Genomic DNA, 26,576 nt, shown 5'->3' with positions numbered 1-26,576 from the left:
GGCTGAGCATGTAGCCTGAGATCTCCAGCCACTTTTAGTTGATATTTGAACTTCCACATTTGCCTTACTTGGCAGAAGTTGCTAACTCTTGGACTTATTAGGAAAGAGGCTTTATCTTTTCATTTCCCCCCAGCATTTAGTTTCCATATAGATCAAATTAAACAATTAAGAATCAGTCTTGGTGCTTATTTCCTAAAATGGAAAGATCCTTGCAAACAGGGTACCACTTTGTAATATTTTGTATGCCATATTCTGTTCCCCCTCCAAAAAACATCAAATAAGGCATATTGAGCTAAATATCTACCTGTAGAAAATGAGATACAAAGCAGTCTTGTATTTTGCATGCACATAGCAATAATTAAATGTTGAGGCTGCAATCCTGTGCAGTCTTCCTTTTGCAAAGTACCCCATGAAAATGTACTTCATTGCAAACAGTTATAATAAAGGAATTGCACCATAAAAATAAACAAATGTAGAGGCACAAATGGCAAAAGGCACTGAATAACAGAACTGATTGCAAGCAACTAAATGAAGATTAGACCATCCAACAGACTCTACTTATGGTATTTCAAGGGGTGCAACCTACCTAGCAATAGCTCAGTTAGTATAGCATAAGACTCTTGATCTCAGGGTCATGGGTTTGAACCCCATTTTGGGTAAAAGATTTCTGCATTATTTACAATTCTATGACTATGATCATATGAGGTTTTGATATGTAGGATGTATGACAGGAGCACACAATGCAGGAGCTTTGAAGCAGTATGAAAAGAAATTGGTTTTAAATAAACTTCTAGCAAATGGGTGGACTTTTAGAAAGAAGAATATAAACACTGGTTGCTCTGAGACTCTGAAACCCAGAAACCTGGACCAAAACTTCTTCAAGCATCTAAATGTAGTTATCTGAGGGAATTGATATAATATACCTAAGTTAAATGCATAAATCTCATGAAGGCAGGGTCAGTTTAATGCATAAGTAATAGTATGTTTTAGAGACATTGCTCAGAGACTTTCATGAATTCTGCAGACCTTTTGTGGGAATGGATTTAGGAGCTCATGTGTACAATTTGTAGAGTGTGTGTGACAAACCAGATCACATTTGTGTTTATCTTCTGGAGTTTTGCAGCAGCTGTTCTGTCAGGCATCCAAAACACCTTCCTTACTTTCTTACACAATGCATACATGTTTTAATGATTTTTATATTAAGTCACAACCTTTATTTTTTCCTTTCATTGATCTAGGAACTAGAGTTTGAAAGTTGAGTGGGTATGAACATGCAGTTTTATATTGCCCACTCTCTTATGAAAAACGATTCTGACAACATACAGAGTTCCTGACAGTTAAACAGGCTGTTGGTCCTTGCTGTGGTGCCTTAATGGAATGGAAATTCCTCTGAATTACCACCCACTGTTGCAAGGACATCAGTGTAACTGCATGGTGTTTGGTGCTTTTTAAGTTGAAAGAGATTTTAAATAGTCTTCTGCTCCCTACAAATGTCTATCTCTGAAACTGGTTTCATAGCAGAAAGGGTATATTGCTCCATAGCAAATGCTGAAGCCCTCTGAATGGTTGATCTGCATTGGTACTAACAGACCCTCGCCTATTAAAAATAACGTTTTAATTTGCTTTTCAAATTTGATAGTGTTTATATTGACAGCAGCTTGCACCACTAGCACAGCGTGTCTTCAAGTCATAATGTTGCAACACACAAGCTGTCTGTGGATCTTATAAAGTGTAGCCGTCAAGCAAAACGATATGTGCAGGGTTTTCCTGAGGAAGACAACACCAGCGTCTTTTCTCATCTGCATACTCCCCATTTCTTTTTCAGTAGGAAACAGCAACCCTTCAGTGGAAACTTGCCATGGCTTGTGCCTTGGAATTAAAATTCAGGGGGCTAAATAAAAAGTGCTGGAATTTAAATTAACATACACATACAGCAGATTGGATGGTCTGCATCTTAAAATCTGCCTTTATTATGTCAGGTAACTCAAATTTATCGAGAAGTAAGCACTTTGTTTACTTAAGCATCTTCCTTTTACCTGATAAAGAGGTCTCTGTAATTTTTTAAATTTTAATGTTCAACTGCTAGCTGCAATTCCATTACAATTACTTAACTATTTTTGTGTCTCTTCTTCCTTAACACAGTATCAGGAATACCAAGTGTGTGCACATGGATTACACTTCCTTTATTATATAGTACTTTGGTGCTATTTTTCTTAGAAGTCTTTAATGTCAGATTCTCAGGACTAAAGTTATGCCACTACTAGTACTAACAAGTTTATATCTGATTAAGAAGTTTAAACTTAAAAAATATATTTCCATGTTCTGTTACTGCCTTTGATAACAGGGTTGCTATTTTGAGGCTGCCGTACGCAGTTTCCATAATGCTCTTTTTGTTAAAACTCGTGTTTGGCAATTAAGTCCCTTTATGGTATTCTGAAGAAACGGTTTACATCTGCAGGGTAACCAAAACAAACCAAGCGGCAATTACACCAGTTAGAAAACATTTCCATACATGATCATAAGTCTGACAGTAGTTCTCTCAAATAGCCATAGTTAACAATTTTATTGCTGTTTAGCCTTACTGAAGCAAGCATTCTACTCCACTACATTTGGCATATTTTATAATGACAAGTTTATAGGAAAGAAACAGTGTGTTGCTCAGTTTCCACTGCAAAGCTGGACTACCTTCTTACCTTAGGCTTAGTAAAATATTTGTTTTGGAAGAAAATTTATTTAAAGACCTACAAAATATTCACTGTCTAAAAAGCTGCATGCAATAATGTTACTGGAGGGGGGGAGAGCTGCAGTGCCTCCCCAAAATGACAATATGGAGGCTGAAGCACATGGAAGGTAAAGAACATGGGTTTGTATCTAAACAAGTTATGCTCGAAGTACACCCATATGAATGAATGCCCTCGTACCTACGGGACCGCCTCTCCTGGTATGCCCCACAGAGGAACTTACGGTCTTCAGACAAAAACATCTTGGAGGACCCAGGCCACAGAGAGGTTAGGCTGGCCTGAACCAGAGCCAGGGCTTTTTCGGCTGTGGCTCTGATCTGGTGGAACGCTCTGTCACAAGAGACTAGGGCCCTGTGGGACTTGACATCTTTCCGCAGGGCCTGCAAGACAGAGCTGTTCCACCAGGCCTTTGGCCAGAGCACAGCCTGACTCCCTCCTTTGGCAATCATCACAGAACTCTAGCCCAATGGTTGCCATTAATCTGTTTTGAATTAATTTTATAATGAAATGATTTTAGAATGTTTTATCATTTTACTGTTGTTAGCCGCTCTGAGCCCGGCTTCGGCTGGGGAGGGCGGGATATAAATAAATTATTATTATTATTATTATTATTATTATTATTATTATTATTATTATGTTAGTCATCTCCATTAACCTCAGTAGGTCTGATCATGTATGACTAACAGGTGGTTCAATACATGATGTGCTACAGTTCATACTGGATCAGGCCCAAGGATCATCTAGTCCAGGGGGTCAGCAAACTTTTTCATCAGGGGGTGGTCCACTGTCCCTCAGACCTTGGGGGGCCGGACTGTATGGGTGTGTGTGCGAAATTCCTATGCCCCACAAATAACCCAGAGATGCATTTTCAATAAAAGCACACATTCTACTCCTGTAAAAACACACTGATTCCCGGAATGTCCGCAGGCCAGAATTAGAAGTATATTGGGCCGGATCCGGCCTCCGGGCCTTCGTTTGCCTTAGTTTGCCTATCCATGATCTAGTCTCCTGTTCTCACAGTGGCCAGCCAGATGGGCAGCCTGCAAGCAGGACTTGAGTGCAGCATTTGTGATTCCTATCAACTGGTATTCAGAGGCATACTGCCTGTGACAGTGGAGGTAGAGCATAACCATTGTGGCTAGTAGCTGATCTGTTTAAAAAACAATATTTTGCCTTTGCCCACAATCCCTTTCCAGCTTGAAATATAAATATTTGGAAGAAATCTGCATCTTCACTTCTTTTGCTTACTTATTGATACACTAGAGCACAGTGTGTGATTCAGCTAGGTCTCAGAGAAAGTGATGCTCCTTGAATAGGAATTTTTGCCCCATTCTGAAATGGCTTCATTTGCCATAAGTGGCATACATCATGTACCCAAATCTGACTGGTTGCTCAGAAGAGAACGCGACCGAAAGTGTTTCCCTACTCCTGTTCTGATAGATGGGAGTTTGGTCCAATCAAAGGTGCTAAATGTTTTTGCTCTTCTGTGGACTGCCCAGCAATGGCTACAACTCATGACATTCATGTATTCTAAGTTAACTTTAGGTATTTGAAGTAAAATGTTGCAGAACAATCTCTGGAAAGTCAGCAAATATTTAGAAAATGTTTTGGCATTTGCTGACCAACAAAAAGCTAGAATTCCAATTCTTGAAAGTCTTTCCAATGTCAAATATGTCTTCCTCTGGTGCCAGATCTTTTAATTAAGGAATTACTGAGGTCTGCATAAAAGCAAAGTAATGCAGATGCTTAGCAATCAGCCTCTTTCTCAAATATGAATAGATCTTTGGAAACTACATTATAACTCTCAAATTCAGAGGTATAATTAGAATAATGAAACCAACAATTTTCCCATGCCTCAATCCTAAAGCTCCAGATTACCCAGTCTTTTGAACACCTTGGTTGTGAATGACTCCGAAAGGCCTAACAATAGACTCCACACTGTTCCCTTGTCTTTGACAAGGGCTTAGGCTTATGGAAGTCTCCTTTTTGATTGTCAAAGGGCTTGTCTAAATATTTACCATCCATTTGGAGGTTAATTAGATCTTGCCTTCAGCTTCAGGCATACTAAAGCAAGAACAATACCAAAACCAAAATTAGATAGTGCTAGGGAAGGAATCCATATTACCCTTATTTTTAGTTCTTGATTCATTTGAATCTAAATTGCATGGTGGTGGTGTATTTAACCATATTGCTTTTTTTAAATGAAATAGTCAACTGTACTTCATGGCTTTCCAGTTGGCACAAGTTTTATGGACAAGTTAAAACAGCATCTGGTGGCATGTTAACAAATTGTGACATAAGCATTTATGGACCAGAGCACATAGAATAAAAACATTGCTATATAAATACATTTTTAATATTGGCATAAAGGCATATGCTACCCTAGCAATTTATGGCTATTATGTTCTTAATGCCTGCTTTACTCAATGGTTTCAAGAAATGCAAACTCTTCAGTAGCAACTGATAGTGAGCAATAAACAAGGTTTATCATTTTTTAATTTTGTAAAATTTATATACCGCTTGACTGTAGAAACAAAACTCAAAGCGATTTACCAAAAACACCTTTATTTGCATATAAATCAATCAGTTCAAGAGACCCAAACTTTTGGGCAGCATATTGTTTAAACCAGGCTCTAAGGTTGGATCCCAACCTAGTCATACCAGATGTAGACCCATTTATATGAATTGACTTTGGGATGACAAGAGTCCCAAAGATTTCATTGGATCTCCTCTTAAGTATTACACAGTCTGGATCCAACCCATAGTGTGTAGTAGACGCAGGAGGAAAATATATTTTTGGTTTGGGGTTTTAGCACAAGCAGACATTCTTTGGGTTATCTTGTGGTATGAATGGCTTAGTGTATACAAATACTATTTTTCAACATTTCAATTTTCTGAAGATTTCTGAATGTTGATGGTGGTCCCATAGAATGAGATTAGTACTATCCATTACAAGGCAAAAAGGGTAGGGTAAGAATATCAAAACCATGTTTTCCTTGTAATATCAGCATGGAGCTGTGAAATGTTTGTAGAGGAGAATTGATGGCGGGGGTGGGGGGAGACACACAAATGGTTCCCGTCCCCCCTACTGCTTGATTTTTTCCCCTTTATCCAAACTGACGGGAGGGTGGGAGAATCCTGAGAGGAAAGGTTGCATGGAAGAACATGTGTATTTGTGTGTGTGTGAAAGTGTTAACCAACCCGTACGCTTTATTCCCTATGATGTTCCTAGTCCCCACCCACACTCTTGTTAACAAGCAAAATAAATGTCTGCCATCATTAGTATGTGTTGAATGATTTATAAGGCACTAATATATAAGGATGCTTGCTAAACGGTAGCGGGGAGGCTCAATGTTTTAAAACCAACCTCTTTGTCTAAATTTGCTGTAGGTGTGAAATCAAATTAAAGTCTTGTAAAGCAGGACTTTTCCAAGTGATGTTCAGATACTGGACCCTCTTACAAATTGTATATTGCTCTTTCTTTTGAATCGTTGCTCAAAATGTCATTCAGCTCCCATCTTTGTGTGCTGCTCTTTTGCAGGTGTGCTCAGAGTTATTTGTGGTTCCTCCAGTATAAACTGAAAGCTCCAGGCTTTTCTCATTTTTAAAAAGAGCTTTCAAGTGGTTGTCAGCAATACATTATGTCTTTCTTCTTGAATGTCACGTTCTGTACAAATGGACTATAAGAACCATTCTGCTGGATCAGACCAAGGGCATATCTAGTCCAGCATTCTAGTCACTCAGTGGCCAACCAGATGTTACTGTGTCACAAACTGTGCTGCTGAAATTAATGTATTGGATGCTTCCATGCAGCAGTCACCTTAGACGCCATATTCAGACATTCTTCACAGATGCACTAGATCCTTTGGAAAAGGGTACCCTGCCACTTGACCATTTTGGAGATGCTTGGGGAAGACTTCCACTAGTCCTACTCCCCATGATAATCACCTTGCCAGTCCTGATTCCACAACCTTTGCAGTTGTACACACATAGGAGCCTCATTTTTTTGCTGTTTTGCGGGGAAGCAGGGGCAGCAAGGTGTTGAACATTAGGAGTGGTCCGACGACTCCATGCGTGCCTTGTATGTGTGGAGAAGGTCACTCCTCAGTAGGACCTGACACTTGCACGTGGCAAATGAGAATGAACCCAAGCAGAAATGGAAATCCATTCACTGAGCCCTGGTTCAGATTGCTTACTAGCCTTTGGTGCTGGCCAACTGCACCTGCCTTGCCTTCACAATGCATATGTCGGTGGAATCCAGTAATGTGCAAGTGAACTTTTGCTTTTGCTAATGCAATAGAACTTCATCTTCCTCCCCTCCCCCCTGCACACTCGCAAATATGTTCCAGTGAGGTCCCCTCAACCTTCTAGAGCAGATTTTGAGGAGTGCAGGGGTGAGGAGGTGATGTTCTATTGGTTGGGTGGTAGTTTGCTTGTCCTCACACATAGAGAATGTCAGGTGAGCAAGGCTTTCATGTGGGAAGGTGCTTTTAGTATGATTTCTTCCCTCTTTTTGAGGTGGAAGTGTGAAGTGCCTGTCCTCCTACAGCAGACCATTTGTGTGAAGGGGGGGGGGTCCAACTCTGCCATGCAAAGTTTGACTGACTGAGCCAGAGCAAAACATCAGTGGGTTGAAAGATTCCTGCCCCACTCAGGATAATGTGATGAGGAAACGAATTTTCAACATTATTAGGCCATAGCTGAGAATCTTGGATCACTTGATGTATGTACGAGATCTAATTGCTACCTTGATTCCTAGTTGCCACAGCTGTTTCATTAGACAATCCTGCAATTTTAAATATCTAGTGGTTCAAATATTCCAGTCCCTAGCTTAATGTTGTTCGTAGTCTTGCCAACCAACTTTTCTCTGAATAATTTGTTAACTTTAATCAGTAACTTCAAATGAGGGCCTAGTTCATTGTAAAATAGTTAAGGATGCGGCAGTTTTCAAACACCAAAGCCACCCAAATAAATTTCCAAGCATTTAACTTAAGAAAGCTACTATTGTATTCATACCATGGGGGATTTTCACAAAGCAATTATTGCCCTTCTTATTTCTAAATGTTGTTGTGGTTTATAGAAGAGGCAACTTGAACTCATCTGTAAATTACTGTAACCCATTGAATATACCTTAGTCAGGCTTCTACTATATATTTTGGAAACCTGTTTGTCAGTTCACTATAGATTTGGACACCACTTAAGATATCATAACCAAATTATGCATCTGAGAACAGATCTTTGTCTGTTTGGATGCAGTTGGGCACTACTTTGAATTAAAATAGAGAACTGCACATTGGGGGGGATGCAGTAATTTTAACTACTGATTTCAAAATTGCATTGAGTTTTTTGGGGTTTATTAGCAATTCACAGCAACACTGCGTATGAGGCTGCTAGTTAAGTACAAGTTGAATTCCTAACGTAATAGTTAGCAATACATCTATGTTTAAAACCTTCTGATTTATTTGTTTTTCCCTTTGTTATGTTTATGTATGTTGTTGCATACTGGACATGTATCCTTGGTGCCCTGGACTCCGGATAAACATCCCAAATGCAGTTCACAAGGTTCCTCTGTGAATCTCCACTTGAGGTAAGAAATCATGTTTTAACTCAAAATATTTACATTTTTAATACAGATTTATAGTTCACCTCCTCTGCCTGGTGTCTACCATTCCATTTATAATGCAAAACATAACATTTCCTCAGTTCCAGTAAATTGGATAATCTGCATCTATTTGATTTTATTGTGACTTGTTGAATACTTTGAGTCTCTTAAAAATGCTAAGTGAGTTTGCACAAGATTTCTTAACTGAATACTATAGAGGACTAACGTATGGTTCTTGAATGAAGATAATATTTCATTAGTGGTTCAGATCACCATTCTGTCATGAAGCTCATTAGGTGATCAGTCAGTTTCTCTCATTCTTACCTCCTTACCTACCTTACAAAGTTGTTGTGGTGATAAAATAGGGGAAGAACCTTGGAATTCTTGGAGACAAGGTGGAATACAAACTTTGTTTTTTGGTTGTTGTTTTTTCCAAATGACCATGGGGACTTGTCCATCAAAGTGAATTTTGTTGTAAAGTTTAACCTATGCAAGCTAATAAATAAGGCCATGGGTGAGTCTTCACTGTGACACCTAAAAAACCTTTTCAATCTTGCTGAATCCTGGTATGTGTATATTGAAATCCATATTTTATACCAAGTTATTGATTGCTTCCATTTACTGGATTTTTTTGTTGGTATACCAGTTGAATAATGACTGGATCCATGTCCGGACACTCATACATGTACCTCCCCCTTCGTGTGAGGGAAAGAGCATGGCTGTGTTTGCTTCCTTCCATTCCAGCCACTGCCCACATTTGGGGCAGATGTTCTAAAGCAGGAAGCCTGCTGTCTGCATGTAGGCTCCCCGTGTGGTTAGCAGTCAGGATTCAAATTCACACAGGGAACAGGATCCCCATTTCAAAATGGCCTACTCCTCTTTCCATCACACAGTGAGGAACACATACGTTTAAACCCCTGAATTAGAGCCAATGCTAGCCAGTTTTCAGTTGCTGAGTCTGATGTTTTGGCAGTGGGGTGGATGTAGGGCAGGGGTGCGGATCCTTTTTCAGCCCACAAGTTTCATTCCCTTGTGAATTAAGTTGGAGAGGGCCTGGGGAGAGTTCTGAGGGCTAAATAGAGAGACATGGAAGGCCTGCATTCAGCCCCTGAGATCTCACCACCCCAATGTAGGGCATATGTTAGCCCAGTTTGAATGTTAAACAATATAGAGGAGCAGGTACATGGCTTGGGGGTGTTCCTGGATCCATTACTGTCAGGTGGCCTTGGTAGTCCAGAATGCCTTCTTTGGCTGGTGGTCCAGCTGTGCCCCTATATGGAAAGGGATAGCCCAGTTTCTGTGGCCTATGCTCTGGTAACCACTAAGTTGGATTATTGCAGTGTGCTATATGTGGGGCTGCCCCTGAAGATGGTTCAGAAACTTGTTGTTGTTGTTTAGTCGTTTAGTTGTGTCCGACTCTTTGTGACCCCATGGACCAGAGCACACCAGGCACTCCTGTCTTCCACTGCCTCCCGCAATTTGGTCAGAAACTTCAGCTGGTGCCAAATTTGATGGCTAGCTTGCTCACCAGCACAATACAAGTTCAGCTTATAACGCTGATCTTGGCTCAATGGCACTGGCTGCCAATTAGTTTCTGGGTCCATTTCAAAATGCTGGCACTGACCTATAAAAGCTTACATGGCTCAGGACTTCAAATGCTACCTCTCCCCATATGAACTGACCCTGCACTTGTCACCTGAGGTCCTTCTCCATGTTCCCGAGAGGTTTGGAAGATGACAACACGGGAATAGGTCTTTTCTGTTGTAGCTCCCCATCTGTGCTCTCCCCAGAGGGGCTTACCAGGCACCATCCTTACCTGTCTTTAGGTGCCAGGCAAAAACATTCATCTTTACCCAAGCCTTCAGCAATTAAATCTATGGCCTGTTATGTAGCGGGGGGGGGGGCTGTTGTTATGATTATTTTATTATTACGCTGTCTGTTATTATGATCTGTATTATGCTTTTATTATTATACTCCATAAATTATGTTCTTGATTTTGTATACTGCCCTGGGATTACAGACTGACTGACTGAATGAATACAATTTGCATTTAAGTGCCCATTTTGGTTTGGTTAAATTTTAAATGCCTGAAGTTTTTAATAATTTTGTATGTTGATTGCGAGTTGCCTAGAGTCTGCCCTGTGTAAGGCAACTTTGTGTTAGGCAACTAAATAAATTTGCATATACATTGAACAACCCAAAATCTGATTAATGGATATTCACTAAAGAAATTGATTGATGTATTTTTCTGACACATGTTTCTTTAAAATTATGAACTGCACATAATTGATTTTTTAAGCTTAATAACTAAAAGATTTAAATGCAGCAAGCATAATTTCCCTTTTGTTTTTCAAGTATCCACTTGGAATTGCAAATTGATACCTTTTAAAATATCCTATCCCGTGCATGTGGGGCTTCTGAAATGCATTCCTTTCTTGACTCCCTACTTGCTTTCCGTCTTGAAACAGTGTTTGGCTTCTTGATCAGATTTAGCTTGTCTGATCTCCTTAATTAGCCATAACATGAGAATTTGAAACCCCCATCAGAATTGATAGGATACTTTGCAGATTCTCTCCCCCCCCCCACCATTCTTGAGTGGGTGGCTAATCCTTACTCACTGATGCAAAATATTAGCACAGACTGCTGTTGGATACCTTACAGGGTGGGCAGTTTTTTAAGGCAGATCAGTATGAGAACACATAGAGCCCCCATGAGGCTCAGTTTATACATGACATTAGAAAAACAGGTTTGTATTATATGCTTGACTAATGGCATTTTTGGTGAGGCAGAATTTGTTTGTAGGGTCTTTACACATCCATCCCACCCCAGCATGCTAGAGATGCTTCACCCTAGTATTCTGCTAGGATATATAGTGTATCCTATCATCACTAAGCTTCTCTCTAGTGCTCCCCTGCAGTTGAGTGGCAAGTAACAAACCTCACTGAGAATGCATGTTAACTTATCTAACTTTGAGAAAAATATTTGGGCAGATTTGGATGACTATGGATGAACATATCTTACACGCTACAGCCTACTTTGCAAAATATAAACTTGAAATTATCAAAGCAGAATATGTGCTTTGCATTTTCAATAACTATTTTGTGTTTTGAGTTCCTTTGCCTTAAAAGAAACCTCAAAGGCACCTAAATGTTTTCAACTTTGTTTTTGCTTCTTAAAACAGATAACCAGGGCTGGTGAATAATTAGAACAGGTTTTAGAGTCGAGGCTTCAGATTACTTCATTTATAACAGCTAAGAGGACTTTGTTTGTTGTAGGTCTTAAAGAGTTAACTACCACATGGGTGTAATGAAATTGTCAGGTTATAGTAATTGCACCAGTAATTTGATATGTTGCTGTTTGAATGAAGCCATGTGTGGAGAGTTTGTTCCTTTTCTCTGCTGAATCTAATCACCCCCACCCAGTTTTACATTTTCCCAACCTGAAGGCTATGAAGGCTAATCGGGATCATTAGACTTAATGGGGAAAGAGCTTTTATCACCTCGTCAAATAAGGCAACCGATTTCCATTATTTGCCTTATTTTGTATGGCTGTATGGGTGCTTATGTACACTTTGCTGTAAAAAAGGAAGGTTTATGCCAAGGATTTTCCCCCCCTGCAATGCTTTTTATTGATATTTTGAATCTTGAACTGAATTTTGTTTGGCACCACTTGCACATGTTTTCAATTAGAAGAAGCCAAATAAAAAGTCTTAAATATCCAAGGCTATAGGGATTTTTGAAATTCTCCAACTAAAAGCAAACTCCACGTGATCGTTGCAAAGCCTCTTTACCATGTATGTCACAAATAATTTCAAAACAAAAATTAAACTTTATGTGACTGAGTTCTGTTTTTCTTTTGAATTCTCAATAAACTCTTTAGAGACAACTCTCTTGGCAGTAGCAAAGTGGTTTTTCAAAAAAATCTGTTTGATTTTTTCATGTAGAGTCTTTAAATTATTAAAAGAATAAACATGTTATTGGAAAGCAGTCTATATGTAAAGAATAGTCTATTTGTGTTGCCAGGGAAGTGACTCTGTAAATATTTTCAGCTCTTCTTTATAAGCACCAACTCGTTAAGCAGAAGCAATTGACAAGTATCACTGTTGAAGTGATTGATGTTGCTTAACTAATCTAATGGTAGTAAGCTGTGCCTATGGATTGATTTTTTTTGGTGGATAAACTAGATTTGTTTAGTTATTTGAAGTTTGTAGTACTTTTTCAGCTATAACTACTGAAAAGATTTTGTTTTGTTAAGATAAATGCACATCAGTGGGAGCTATTTCATTACTGAATAGTTATATGCTCTTAAAATGATTCTCTTAAATGCCAGTTTCCAGTTTTGTAAACACTGTGCATAAACCTTCCTCCCTGCTTGGTTCTCTGACTTTTGCATTTCCTTTCCTCCCTTTCCTCCAGTTCTGTATCCACTTGTACAAATATTATCAGCTGATTCTTTTATCTTCTTTTAACTCCAAGCAGTCCTGCTACGTAGCCTCAGTTGTGTCTCGTGCCATGGTCTTGGCTTGCCTGCAACCCTCCTGTTACTCCCAGTTTTTATTTATTTATCCTGAGTACAGGATAAATTTTAAAATCACATCTAAGGAAGTCATAAGATGGTTGTTAGGTGCAAAAAAAGGTATGCTATCAGAATATAGTGGATAACAACAGGCAAATAACGTCTGGTTAAAATGGAATAGGAACTCAAGTAGAATTTATAACTAGCTTTTATCTGTAGGAAAAAATTGAAAATAACCTCCTGGGTCGATCTCATTGGAAATTATTACAAAGTAATGTCATCCTGGCATTTGATACCATAGAGGCTGAAGCAAATCTGTGCTACTACATCCTCAGGCTATTAGTACAGATTACACATATGTGGTATATAAAGAATAATGTTCATAGTTTGTATTTCAGTACCTTTAGATTCAGTAGTTACTGAGCTGACTTTGGATGGATGGCTGTTTCTTGACTCATAAAGTTGAGATAGACACAACCTTTTTGCCAATGCATACAGCCCCTTCACATGTGCCACGAATAAACCAGGAAGTTTTTAATTAATCAAGTTTTCCATCTCATATGAACCAGAAAACTACCTTCAAGAAAAGCCAGGATTGTAAACCATGGTTTGAAGTTGGTTTAATAAACTGGCTTGTTCAGAAGCTGATAACTACATAGTTTTCTGGATCAAACAAAATTGGAAAGTATTGTACATTAGACACTACCTAGTTTAATTGTGCTTTTCCACAAAGGGGCTTTTATGTGGTCAAAAGGCTCGTGTGTATCTTGGCATATTAAGCTGAGCTATGATGATCCAAATGTGGCCAATGTCTTTGGATTCATTGAAGGGGCTAGCTTCAGCTCAAGTAACTGAATTAATATATTAATAATGCCCTTTTGTAAAGTACTATGCATAGTAGTTGTGTTATATCAACAACAGTAATCAAAATGTGAGTTTGTTTTAGTTTTAAAACTCCTATATCCATTGCATCTGTTTTAAATAGCAGAAATGAAGCATGGTTGCTCAGAAGCTAAAAATATTTCAGCCGTGGATGTTTTTATCATATTGTTCTGCAGAATTATTAAATGAATCCTTTCTAATCCAGTTTTGTTGAAAAGATTCCCGTAAATGCTAAAAGATTGATGTGATGGAGTGAAGGTGAATTAGATTATTGTCTTGGACAAGAAGGGTTTCTTAAGTTGCAAGAGGAGGAGAGGACCAGTGTACTTAATATTTATTGATTTATTTCAAACATGTATACCCCATTTTTCCTCCAGAGTGCTTACCTCAAGCAGTTCTAATTTAATGAGTATAATCCAGTTGAATATAGTTTATAGTTCTCCAACAAAGCTTTTGTTTGTGATTTTTTATAACTTAGGGCTGGCTCCCTGTATAAATTTTCTTCACATGCATGATCTTATCCTCATAATCCTGTGAAAGTATACTTTTCAGCATATCTCTACATGCAGCTAGTTATCCACATCTTTTAAAGATGAAGAACCAGTGAGCAGAATCTGTTCTGTTGGATTCTATTTACTCATTTGTCTGTTTATTCATTTTATGGCTAATCAGTTTCAGTGTCACTCATAACTCTGCTAAGAAACGTTAACCCCCTTATTTCCAGGCATGACATTTGAGGCCAGTAGACTTCAATACAAGGAAACCTGCAAGGCAACGAAAGCAAGATTTGGTGGTTGTTAGTTAATAAATATTAACATAACATATGAATATATTGTAAACTGTTTTGGAAATAGCTCCATAGAAATCTCTTGAAATCTCTTATTTCTACACCTAAAACTTTCAGATTTCCATCTGTCATTTTGTTTGGCTTTGGTTATGTGAAGGGCCTAATTCACTGAGCAGAGTCTTACTTTTATCTCAGTTTTACATTACTCAGTGCATTTGGTTTTTTGAATTTCAAAATGATTCTCATTGTTAAAGATAATGTTACGGTTTTATAAACTGATTAAATTTTGCAATTGAATTTATGCTGATCTATCCTCTCTAGGCAGAAAATCTACCTAATGGTCCAGATTGTGGCTATGGTTCTTTCCACCAGCAGTATTGGTTTGATGGAAAGATAATTGCTGTGGGTGTCATTGACATCCTTCCAAAGTCTGTGTCATCTGTGTATCTCTACTACGATCCTGATTATTCTTCCCTATCTTTAGGCGTATACTCTGCACTAAGGTAAGGAAGTATTTTTTAATTATGTAGTAGTCATTTAAAGGTCTATTGGCATTTTAAAGCATAGAATGAAAATGAAAACCAAAGTCTTACATGAAAGGCCTGCTTCGCTTTATTTTAATTTTTTTTTAGAGTAAGAAAAACATTTACCTCATAGGTTCTAATTTAATTGGTCTGAGTATTTAAATTAGGTTGATTTCAGTGTTTAAAGCAAAGTGTTTAATCTACTTTGGAAGATGGAAGTAAGAAGTGAAACATGTGGCCAGATCAGCTCTGTGGTACCGCTTTTGCTGTATTGGGCCATTTCAAACAACTGTTCTGTTGCTGTTTGGCTTCCCTTTCTCACAGATCCAAAACCAGGTCATCATCACTCAGTTTTGTATTCACATAATAATGTTGTGCATTTGTTTGCATGCATGAAGGACCATTCCCACAAGTGACTCCCTTAAATGCAGAGAGTAGCTTTGTTTCTTTGTTTTTTCAGTTGGAACTGACCAGTGTGGTGTCAGTCCCCCACTTTCACATTTGCTTGCCTACAGATGGAATGCTTTCCCCTCACAGAAGTGCTCCCAATAGTGATGTTTTTAGTTTCCTATTCCTTGATAATATGCTGATTTAGCAGCGTTTTGAGTTGCCTGAAGTACTTTCACTATATATAATAAACTGTAAAGGAGGAGTGTGGAACCCCTGGCTCTTCAGCTTATGTTGGACTGCAACACAAACTGCCTCAGCCAGCGTGAAGGAAGCTGTAGTTCAGCATTTGGCAGACACACTGGCTGCCCTTGCCTATAGATCAGGCATGGCCAAACTTGGCCCTCCAGCTGTTTTGGGACTACAACTCCCATCATCCCTAGCTAACAGGACCGGTGGTCAGGGATGATGGGAATTGTAGTCCTAAAACAGCTGGAGGGCCAAGTTTGGCCATGCCTGCTATAGAGTATGTAAGGTGACACCTAGACAAGCTTACTTAAACTCATATGAAAAGAACTGTCTTCAAGGGTGATGTAAAGTGGGATAACCAATATCTTGAAGTCCACAGATTTTCCCATCCCTGGTGTAAATTTGGTTAGGTTCTGTCTGTTTTCATGAGTCAGGTTGCCAGCTTCTTAAACCTGGAGTAAATATGAACTCCCTCCAGGAGTAGATGCCTTAATGTGAAGTACCTAGTTACCTAAGTTAACAGAAGGCTAGGAATAAAGAGCCCTTAAGAAGCTTTGGAGGAACTTGATACTATGCAGGCTGTTACCAATTTTATTCAGGGATGTTTGGAAAAGCCTTTCCTGAGCTTGGTGGCATTATTAGTTTGAATCCTATTTTAAAATATTGCTTAAACATCTTTAAATGGGTGGGCCCCTTCAGAAAAACCCACGGTCTAAGAGCCCAATCCATTAGACCAGGGGTCAGCAAACTTTTTCAGTAGGGGGCCAGTCCACTGTCCCTCAGACCTTGGGGGGGGCGGACTATATTTTTTTTTTGGGGGGGGGAATGATGAACATATTCCTATGCCCCACAAATAACCCAGAGATGCATTTTAAATAAAAGGACACATTCTACTCATGTAAAAACACGCTGATTCCTGGTCCGTCCGCGGGCCGGATTTAGAAGGCAATTGGGCCAGATCCGACCCTTGGGCCTTAGTTTGCCTACCCATGCATTAGATAAATGATGAAGTGGTATGTTGTAACTTCTAGTTCTGGAAAAGCAACCAAAAGGACAAAGATAATATATATTAATAAAGGAATTTGTTTGAATGGTTTTACTCTCAAAATGAAAATTCACGCATAAGTTAACATGCATAATGCTACCTGAAGTCATTAAGGCAAATATTAATGACTGCGAAATCTATGGACTTTGTGCTTTTCAGGTCTTTGTAGATGTTTCTTTGGGATTTAATTACCGTATTTTTTGCACCATAACACTCACTTTTTTCCTCCTAGAAAGTAAGGGGAAATGTCTGTGCGTGTTATGGAGCGAATGCCTACGGATGGCGAGGGGATCTGCTGCAGTCGTGAGCAGAGGATCCATGGTTCCCCTTCCTTCCCTCCTCCGTGGCTCACTTTGAAACAGCAAAGTGGGAGAAGAGCTGCTGAGTGGGGAGGAGAGAGGGACAGAGAGCCTGCTTGCTTTAAAGGAGCAAAGCGGGAGAGGAGAGGAGCCGCTTACACGAGTTTAAGTGGCTCCTGTCCGGTTGGCTCCTTTAAAGCAACCATGCTCTCTGTCCCTCTCTCCTCCCCACTTAGCTCGCTAAATAGCAGCAAAGTTTTTCAGCTCGCTAAGCCGGGGAGGTGGGAGAGAATCAGAGCCTGCTTGCTTCAAAGGAGCAAAGCAGGAGAGGAGAGGAGCCTTCTCCTCTTATACCCCTCTTCTGCATTATTAGCAGCATCCTTCTCCACCCACCCCACGCGTGTTCCTTCTCACCTTAAACCCCTCGCCTGCATTATTAGCAGCATCCTTTTTTTGCATTGGGCTACCCCAAACTCACCGTCAGATCACATGTCTGTGGCCACAGCATGAACCACAAAAATCATACATCCACTGTTTCGTTTAGAATATTTCCCCCCCTTGTTTTCCTCTAAAAACTATGTGCATGTTACGGTCGGGTGTGTGTTATAGAGCGAAAAATACGGTATTTTTTGCCTAAAATGAGTGGGTTGTCGTATTTGCTCAATAATGGGCACATTGGCTACCCTTGTATATATCTTGTATCATTCAGGCAGGCTTACTTAAACTTCTATTTTAGTTGTCTGTCTTTTTTTCCTTAGCAGTTAGAATGCCCCCCCTCCAACAAATCTAGGATGCCACAGTGGCTCAGCCACTATCTGCAAGAGGAATTGCAGACCATTAGCAGCAGACCATTTTTAGTCCTCATCTGCCACCTACTTTGTTGAAACACTTCAAACAAAAGCTGAGGCTGGAAGGCCAAGTAGGAGTACTGCTGGCTAGAACAAAATGAGGGGAAATTGGCAGTTGTGCATTCTTCACACACATCACTTAGAGTGTTGTCCCAAGTTAGATGAAAGCAACTGTCTCCAAGTGATGTAAAGCTGGAGAACCATCGCTCGCCTCTTGCTGGCTCAAGACTGAATAAGAAGAAAGCTAAAATACTGTAATTTTTCTTTCAAATAAATAAATGGGACGAGCACAGAAGACAGCACTCGCCAAATATGGAAAATAGCACTTGCTGCATATTTGCATGTAAATTACTCAAACTCACTGCAAGCTTCCTGAAACTTGTTGATTTTAAAATTCTCTGAAGTCTGCATGTACTGTCTTAGCCCGCTGAATACAATGACTGGGCCAGACTTCTATAGAACATCAGTGCATGAATATTAATAGGAAACCTGTTAAAAGGGTGCCTTTAATCACTTGCAATTTGAATTTCAGATTAGCTTCTTGGCAGGACAAAATGCAAAATTGGCTTTCTTAAGTAGAAGAGTTTGTGGTTTTGTTGGGTTCTTATATGGAACTGTCTCTGCATTTATTATTCCCATTCTTTACTTAAATGTAATCATCCCTTTAAGATAGGCCAAAATTTAGGTCATTCCATTTTATTTCATGTTTGCTGTATTATAAGAGCTCCTTGCATCTGTGAACACATCTATCTGGTATTATCTTTTTATCCATTCAGAATGATTGCTTCTTTTACAGGGAAATTGCTTTTACAAGGCAACTTCATGAAAAGGCCTCTGACCTATGCTATTACTACATGGGGTTTTACATTCATTCATGCCCTAAAATGAGATATAAGGTAAGGCTAAAGTTACTTTATTACTGCGTCTGAATTCAGTCTGGTGTTTGATGTGACTGTTCTGTATGACTTCTCCCTGCTTTGGCTTGGCCAAAATGGAGCTGGCTTCTGTTCAGTTTTCTTTCAAGTGTCTAGAGTATTTTATATTTTTATCTGCATAAGATTTACTGGCTGGTATCCAATGAATTGGGCAACTAGTTCTACATGCCAAGAAGACTATGGACTAGGGTTTCACAAACAGTAGCCCCCATGCCACCTAGCAAACCACATTTAAAACTGAGAGGACTTTCAAAGCAGCTTGCAACTTTGGGCAAAGATCTTCTGTTCAGAGGAAAGTAAACCAGAAATTCCACTGGGTATGCCAAAACCCTTGGGCATCCCTAAAGTCATTCTTTGGATACCAGCCATTTTGTTCAAGGTTGGTAAAAAACAACAACTTATTTAGTATGTTTTTAATGATTTGAAATCATATGACGTCTATAGAATGTCTCTGGGTTTTGTTGAACTCCTTACAGTTTGGTTTCTTTAATTAGTTTGCTGTAAAGAAATACAGTGGTACCTCGGGTTATGTACCTAATTCGTTCCAGAGGTCCGTTCTTAACCTGAAACTATTCTTAACCTGAAGCACCACTTTAGCTAATAGGGCCTCCCGCACAATTTCTGTTCTCATCATGAAGCAAAGTTCTTAACCCGAGATAATATTTCTGGGTTAGCAGAGTCTGTAACCTGAAGCGTCTGTAACCTGAAGCGTATGTAACCCGAGGTACCACTGTAAATGAACCACCATACCAGTGTTCATCAGATGACTAGGTATAGAGCTAACTTATTGCCTCAGTGTTTAGTAGAAAAATGGAAATAATTAATACCAAATACATATTTATGTTTGATTACTAGGCATATGTCACCATATAAAGGAATGTCTTATTCTTTGGGTTGTGGCTTTGAGTTCCCATTTTTTAATTAAAAAAGGGGGGGGTGGGGAGGAAATCTCACATTCTAACAATGCTTATGTGCACTGTGCTCAGTGGAATTTGCTCTCCAGTAAATGTTTCTTTAGGATTGCAGTCCAAATGTTCATACTATCTGCATTATGGATATGGAAATCTGTATGTAGCTATGTATATAACAGAATATCAAGCATACAGTAGAAAAGCAGGCCACAGAATTTGAGACAAGGTCACTAAGATATTTTTGCAAAGCATGGAGGGGTCAGCTCCGCAAGAGGAATGTATGCATCACATGCATTAAACCCTGATTTTGCACCTCCAAGGATCATCTCTGGCATGGGAAAGATCTCTTATCTTGAGCTGTGTTGCCAATCTGCATGTACAAAATTCCACTAGAAGGTTTGTTGGCCTGAATTGCTATGAGAGGCTTCTTACAGCCTGATAAAGAGGCTTGTGGGGCATCTTTCCATTTTGCTCTGGCAAGTGTATTTATTGGGCCAGAAGTAATGCCTCCAGCGCTGCTTTTTTCCCTTTTCTGGACAACGGTGCTTCCTGAGTAATTCACTTGGAGAACAGAGCTGCTTTGGTAGAAACAACAAACAAACAAACCAGAACACAAGAAGTGGCTCCCAAGCTGGCAGATGCTGTTCCCAGTGTGAAAGGGCTGAGGTGTCTCAGAGGCTTCCCCTTTTGTAATGTCCTTTTCTTTTGCAGTGTAAAAAGTTTATTCCAGTTTCAGCCTGTGCAAGGCTTGAATACTCCCTCGCTATTGCCGTGTTAGTGGTGACCTTACTGCCTACCGCAGCCATTCCCTAGATTTTCAAGGTGCTTCATTAAAAAAACAAATGTGCGTGTTGCAAATTTACATAGAGAAACCAGGCCTTTTAAACACACTCACACTATCAGCTATCTAATAGCATTCAAATTATGTTGTTCACCTAGCCATTGCTTAGGAACACACTGGAAACAGTTTGCTGCATGGAATGGTTCTAAATTTGAAAAATACAAAATGGTGCCTTTACCTGAGGCTGCTTAACTGGCTTCTCCATGGTGCACAGTGCTGCTGGTTACTGGATGGGAAGTGGGGAGGCAGCAGAGATCAATGCAGTGTGGACTCAGCAGCACTCATCTGACACTCCTGCTTATGTGCCCATGCTTGAACCCCTTGCTTCAGTAACCAGCACCAATGTGCAGTGTTGGAAAGTCAAGTAAGCAGTGCAGCCCTGCCTCTGCCACCTCATTAGCCTCTGCTCATGCTCTCTGTCTCTGTTCTCTAGATTCTAGAAGGAATGGGAAGATATGAATCTTCAAGGGAGATTTGCCAAGAATACTTGCGCTTAAGAATCAAAAGTTGTACTGAGAGACTGTTTGGTTTGAGAGAGAGTATGCATTTGATAACTTCCCCATCAATATATTCTGCTGCCTGAAGCATCAACTCTAAATGCATTTACAGATTTAAATGTATACATCATAATTCTGCCACCATCGTGTTGAACGCCAATTCCTCTCCCAGTTCAGTAGTCCATATATTGCTGTTACACAGCATGCTACCCAAAGCACTGATCTTGCCACTTGCTCTTTTCATTTGCATGTCAAGCAAGGCAATTAAGCCCCACGTCTGCCTCTTCTGCACATTTGCTGGCTGAAGCATCCTATCTTGCCTTCCTTTTATGATAGGACTGGCTCCTGATACGAAGTAAAATAGCTTCCTCAGTCAGATAGTATCTGTGAATCAAGTTTGCAACTACGGTTGCATCTTTAACATCTAAATGTGTTGGGAAAATCAGTTGCCTTGAAGTACAAATGGAAGCACTACTTTTGCCAGTGACTTCTTTCAAAATAAGGATGGCTGGTTCATGTTCAAGAACGATCGCTGCTTGGGGGCAGAATTATTTTTGCAAATCTTTTATGATTCATATGCCACTTTGGAAAAGCTGCAGATGTGCTGCCTGCCCCCTGCATATGAATAGATAAACCTCAAACTTTAATAGATTGATGAGGGAAAAATCACTGATGACAGTTGATCTTTGGGTCTAGAGTATTTTCCCCCACCCTGGCTTGTAATTTTCATATCCTTTGATCATGTTCTTTTAAATTATATATTCCTGTGTAAAGATTTTTTTATTGGTTTGGCTAGGAAAGCTTCCTTCCAGCCTAAATTGAGCTTCTCACCAGTTACTAAAGTGCAGTGGTGTTTCGAAATGTGCTTCCATCTGCTGAGCAAGACAGAATATTGCCCTGACAAAATGCATTTTTAGTGGTTACCTGGCTTTTCCATCTAAAAATGTGATACTCTTTCCATAAATGCTACAAAGATGTGCTGATCCAGCTTTTGGCAGAAAGTGTGAAATACAGTCTTCCTAAATTGGCCTTCCTTGGAACTACAGAGAGCACTTATGGTGGTAAAGTGTTTGTAAGGAATTGAATGACTCAAAAGAGATTTCAACCCTAGAAGTTAAACATGCAACTCAGTAACAAACTCCAAGGAAGTTCAGCTTAATTCCATACATAAGGAAGCTCCCTTATACCTGGTCAAACTGTCTGCATAGCCCTATGCTGTGTATTCTGCTTAGAAGCAACACTCCTATAACTCTCATACCCATCAGTCCTTTTTCTCACATGCAAGCAGATTTTGGCCTCCAAAGCCAGTTCTTCCAAGCCTGGCCCAGGGATGAATTTTTTTGTTTAAGATTCATTCCTTTTGCTCTTTATATTTTCTCTCACTAATACATTCAGTTGGAAAATACAAACTAGTATACAACCTTCCCTTTCAGCAATGATTTATGTTATCCTTCATCACCTTTACTTGCCTAAAAGAGATAAAAAATAATGGTGATAAACAGACCTATTTGATTTAATAGGAGAACATAGAACCAAAGAATTGTAGAGTTGGAAGGTATCCTGAGGCTCATCTCTTCCATCTAGTGCAATGCAGGAATCTCAGCTAAAGCATCCATGACAGATGGCCATCCAACCTCTGCTTAAGAACCTCCAAGGAAGGAGAGTCCATCACTTCTCATGGAAGGTTGTTCCACTGTCGAACAGCTCTTACTGTTAGAAAGTCCTTCCTGATGTTTAGTCAGAATCTCCTTTCTTGTAGCTTGAATCCATTGGTTCGGGTCTTAGTCTCTGGAGTAGGAAAAAACAAGCTTGCTCCATCTTCCATGTGACAGCCCTTTAGATATTTGAAGGTGGTTATCCAACATCTTCTCAGTCTCTTCTTTACCATACTAAACATGCCCAACTTCCTCAACCATTCCTTGTTCATGTTGGTTGCCCTCCTCTGCACATGTTCTGGCTTGTCAATATCCTTCATAAACAATTCCACTTAATACTGTGCATAGAAGTGAGCAGGCCAGGATTGTCTGAAGGCTAAGCATTCCATTACTTTGATTGGACTTTGGAAGACTGCTGCTACTGGCTGACAGTTAATGTCATTTCTTTATTACTCGCTGGCTTTCACATAAGGATGAGGCATGGATGTCTAGCACCAGTCAGGAAAAGCATCTTTGCTATCTGTAGATGGCAGACTGCCAACCTGAAAGCGCCCGGTGTGTTTAATTTACACATGCCCTATGCATTTATGTATTTATACATGCACCATGACACTGTACTGGTAATTTCAATGTATCTTGCATTATAAACTTCCCAGTAAGGTGATGATCTGGTGGAAAAAACTCCCATGATTGGTTCCACCCTCTTCGTTGTTATATTACTGTACAAATTGCAAACATGGGATCAGAACACTGAGGCTTAAGATTTATAGCAGTGTGTGTCAAGGCTTTGTGTCTGGTTCTTATATAGTTTGCTCTTTCTCTATAGCTTGGTTGAGTACTTCCCTGTAAGAAAGCAAAAATAAAAAATCGTATACAATGAACTATAGCCCAAACTTAAGTTCCCATGCTTTTTATTCCAAAGTTGTTCTGTCCCTTTACTATCAAAGGTACTATCAGACAGCTCCTGCTTTATATTCTTTTGACTGGAAAATATATGGTTGTATGTGAACACCTTTTTGTTTTGTCCTTCATTAACCTTAAGCTTTTATAAGAGTTGTCAAAAGATACTCATTTTGTTTTTTAAGCTCAGCTTCCTTGCCCTGTGGCATTTCTCAGGCTCTCTTGGCATGCACATTTTCATGCAAATTAGTTTCAATTTAAGCCCACAATGTCTTTACTTTGGCCAGCTGTCTGCTTTCTCAAAAACTTTTCCGTTGAGTCCGCAAATTTTAAAGAAGGTATACTTTGAAGTGTACAGTAGAACTAATAGCTTCTGAAAAAAATGTTAATATCTCAGAATATTTTAAAACTCTAGAGAATCTTCTATTACTTGAACAAGGTGTTTTAGTGGAAACTTCTTTCAGATTTGCATAAAAGCCACAGGAAATGTAATTATTTCAGTTGGTCCATTTCACTCTCCTGACATGGCTTGATATCAGATGGAGAGAGAATAGTAGAAAGGATTCCTAAATGTCAGAATAGAAACAAGAGGCCAATTCATCTGTGATTAATCATTACGCTAAATACCTCTGATAGGCTGTGGTCATAAGCAGAAGGTATTTATTGTGCAGTGCTTGAGAACCAGTTTTCTGTGGTTAGGTTTTGAGGGATTCAGCAGCATTGAAAAATGGTACAGTAGTAGTCTGCAGCTCCACATCCGCAAAGTCAAGCTTTGGCAGCCTAAATCCCCTGAGCTCTGGCTTTTTCACAGTTCCCTGGCTGTGGAATTTAGTTAACCTTTTTCAGTAAACTTGGCTTTGCTGCCTAAGCAGAAATGGAAAACCACAGCAGAGCAAAAGCCCAACAGGATGTTGTTTAGCCACATTCTCTTGTGAGCCTGCCACTATAACACTGAAAGGATTGCAGATTTCTTGCCAACCCCACACACAACGCAGCTGGCACTTCGCATCTTCCTGATGGATACTTTATTAGCCTCATTGTATTTTAGCTGATTTCAGATGACAGTCTGCTATTTGCTAAAGTAGTGATACTTATCAACAATGCCAGGGACCAATGATAGAGGCTTATATAGAACTGACAGCTTTCTTTTGTGGTTGGTTGATATTTGTGGCATAATTCAAAATGTGTAGGAGCTAGTTTTAATTTCTTAGTGAGAAGAAGCAAACCCTTATGAGACTACTCTAGAAGGAGGCTGTGGTGATGTGACATGATCCTGATTGATGACTTAATCTAGGGAAGTGTTTCTCTTCTCAGAAGGTTAGGGCTGAAAGTTAGAGCTACAGCAACTGGGTTTAACTTGTGTATTTTTCCTCCTCAATCTGAATCCATAAGGACTATTTTAAGAAGAAAAAAGTAATATTTGAAACAAAGTCAGTACAGTGGTACCTCGGGTTACATACGTTTCAGGTTACAGACACTTCAGATTACAGACTCCGCTAACCCAGAAATTTTACCTCAGGTTAAGAACTTTGCTTCAGGATGAGAACAGAAATCGTGCAGTGGCGTTGCGGCGGCAGCGGGAGGCCCCATTAGCTAAAGTGGTGCTTCAGGTTAAGAATAATTTCAGGTTAAGAACGGACCTCCAGAACTAATTAAGTTCTTAACCCAAGGTACCACTCTATTCTGAAATTTGAGTTTTTGAGTTGAGCTCTAAGTGCTGAGTCATAGTAAACTGTGCCGGCCCTGGGCTTACACAGGTGAGCAGTTGTTTGCTACGTAAGCAAATAATTGCGCCATGTGGTTCCTTAGGTTTAGAGGAATATGTCTTATACTTTGTTTTGTAGGGTTTGATAAGAGTACAAGTTTGATTTATAATGAAAATGCACATGTAACACATTACATTATTTGGTGGACGGGGTCAGACTATACGTCACATTGATTTAGATATGGGTAATTTGCCGGTTCTAGTGATGGTTTATAAATGAGTATCTATTATTTATTAGATACTAGCCTGGTTCACACATTGCTGACATTCAAACCTAGATAGTTCAGTAAAGACAGTAGCTTACTTTCTAAACTTTCCCAAACTCCCGCAAGGAGCTCACAGTTGCTTTACTCATGCCTGGTCCTTTACTGCTGAGCTTGAGCTAAGCCAAGCTTTGGCTTAGTACATCATCAAAACCCAGGCTTGCGGTTAAGTTCTTTCCAAACTAACAATGAGCTGTAACTAAGAACAAACTAGTGGTTGTTCTGGAGGGAGCTTGTCAACGAGGTGAATTTGCATGGTACACGAAGATTTACACTGGTTTAGCTCAGGGCAGCAGCAAAATGACTAGGGAGGTGTGCAGTAACTGTGATCTCTTCTCCAGGAAACTGCACATTTGTTCTAGGTCAAGGTTTGGCTTGCCAGTGGTGTGCTCACCAGACCACTGTCTTTATTGACCTATCTAGATTAAGCTGCTTCATTATGGATGCTTCAAATAGATGAAATGACAAGTAGCAATAGTCACATTGATATAAGGTGGTTGATTTCTAGATGCTCTTCTTTCACCATGTCTTCAGGTAATCAGTGCGTCAGTAAATGCAGAGCATATAATGCGGAGTACTTCGGTTTTTTATATATTCTGAAAGCGACTCTTTGAAAATTTTTCATCACTGAAGACAAGCTGTTCTAAATGAAGCTTTGATGCTTCCTTTTCTTTGTTGAGTTTGTCAGTGGTGGCTTGGGTAGGGGCACATTTATTCGAAAGATCCAGTGCTGAGCTAGGGAACTTCCTACACTCAACACCATCTGCTTTTCTGTCTTGGCGATTCGTTTTAGCAGACTCACAAACAACGTAAAATAAGTTCTAGAGCAACACTGAAAGAACATTGCACCCACAGCTATATATATATGTACTAATTAATACTGCACCACTTCTTTTTTCCCTTTTAAGACTCTAAGGGAAGCAGATCAAA

At 39.6% G+C, this 26,576-nt stretch overlaps 1 protein-coding gene across 6 annotated transcripts in view; it reads left to right on the top strand.

Annotated features, from left to right (window-relative positions):
• Positions 1–26,576, top strand: part of ATE1 (arginyltransferase 1) — a 72,122-nt gene that overhangs the window by 17,149 nt on the left and 28,397 nt on the right. For 5 of the 6 annotated variants that reach the window (XR_014168641.1, XM_081912761.1, XM_081912760.1 and 2 more), the window contains 3 exons: positions 8,296–8,328; positions 14,849–15,030; positions 18,676–18,775. Coding sequence is in view for 5 of the 6 variants with exons in the window: in XM_081912761.1 (XP_081768887.1) it covers positions 8,296–8,328; positions 14,849–15,030; positions 18,676–18,775 (315 nt within the window). In the remaining variant the exon portion in view is untranslated. The remainder of the gene's footprint in view (positions 1–8,295; positions 8,329–14,848; positions 15,031–18,675; positions 18,776–26,576) is intronic. The other variant, XM_081912764.1, reaches the window with a different exon arrangement.

Source organism: Podarcis melisellensis (assembly GCF_964234715.1).
Source record: "Podarcis melisellensis genome assembly, chromosome: 5".
NCBI lineage: Eukaryota > Metazoa > Chordata > Lepidosauria > Squamata > Lacertidae > Podarcis > Podarcis melisellensis.
Note: the sequence above shows the minus strand (reverse complement) of the source record. Positions and strands in the feature narration are given on the sequence as shown.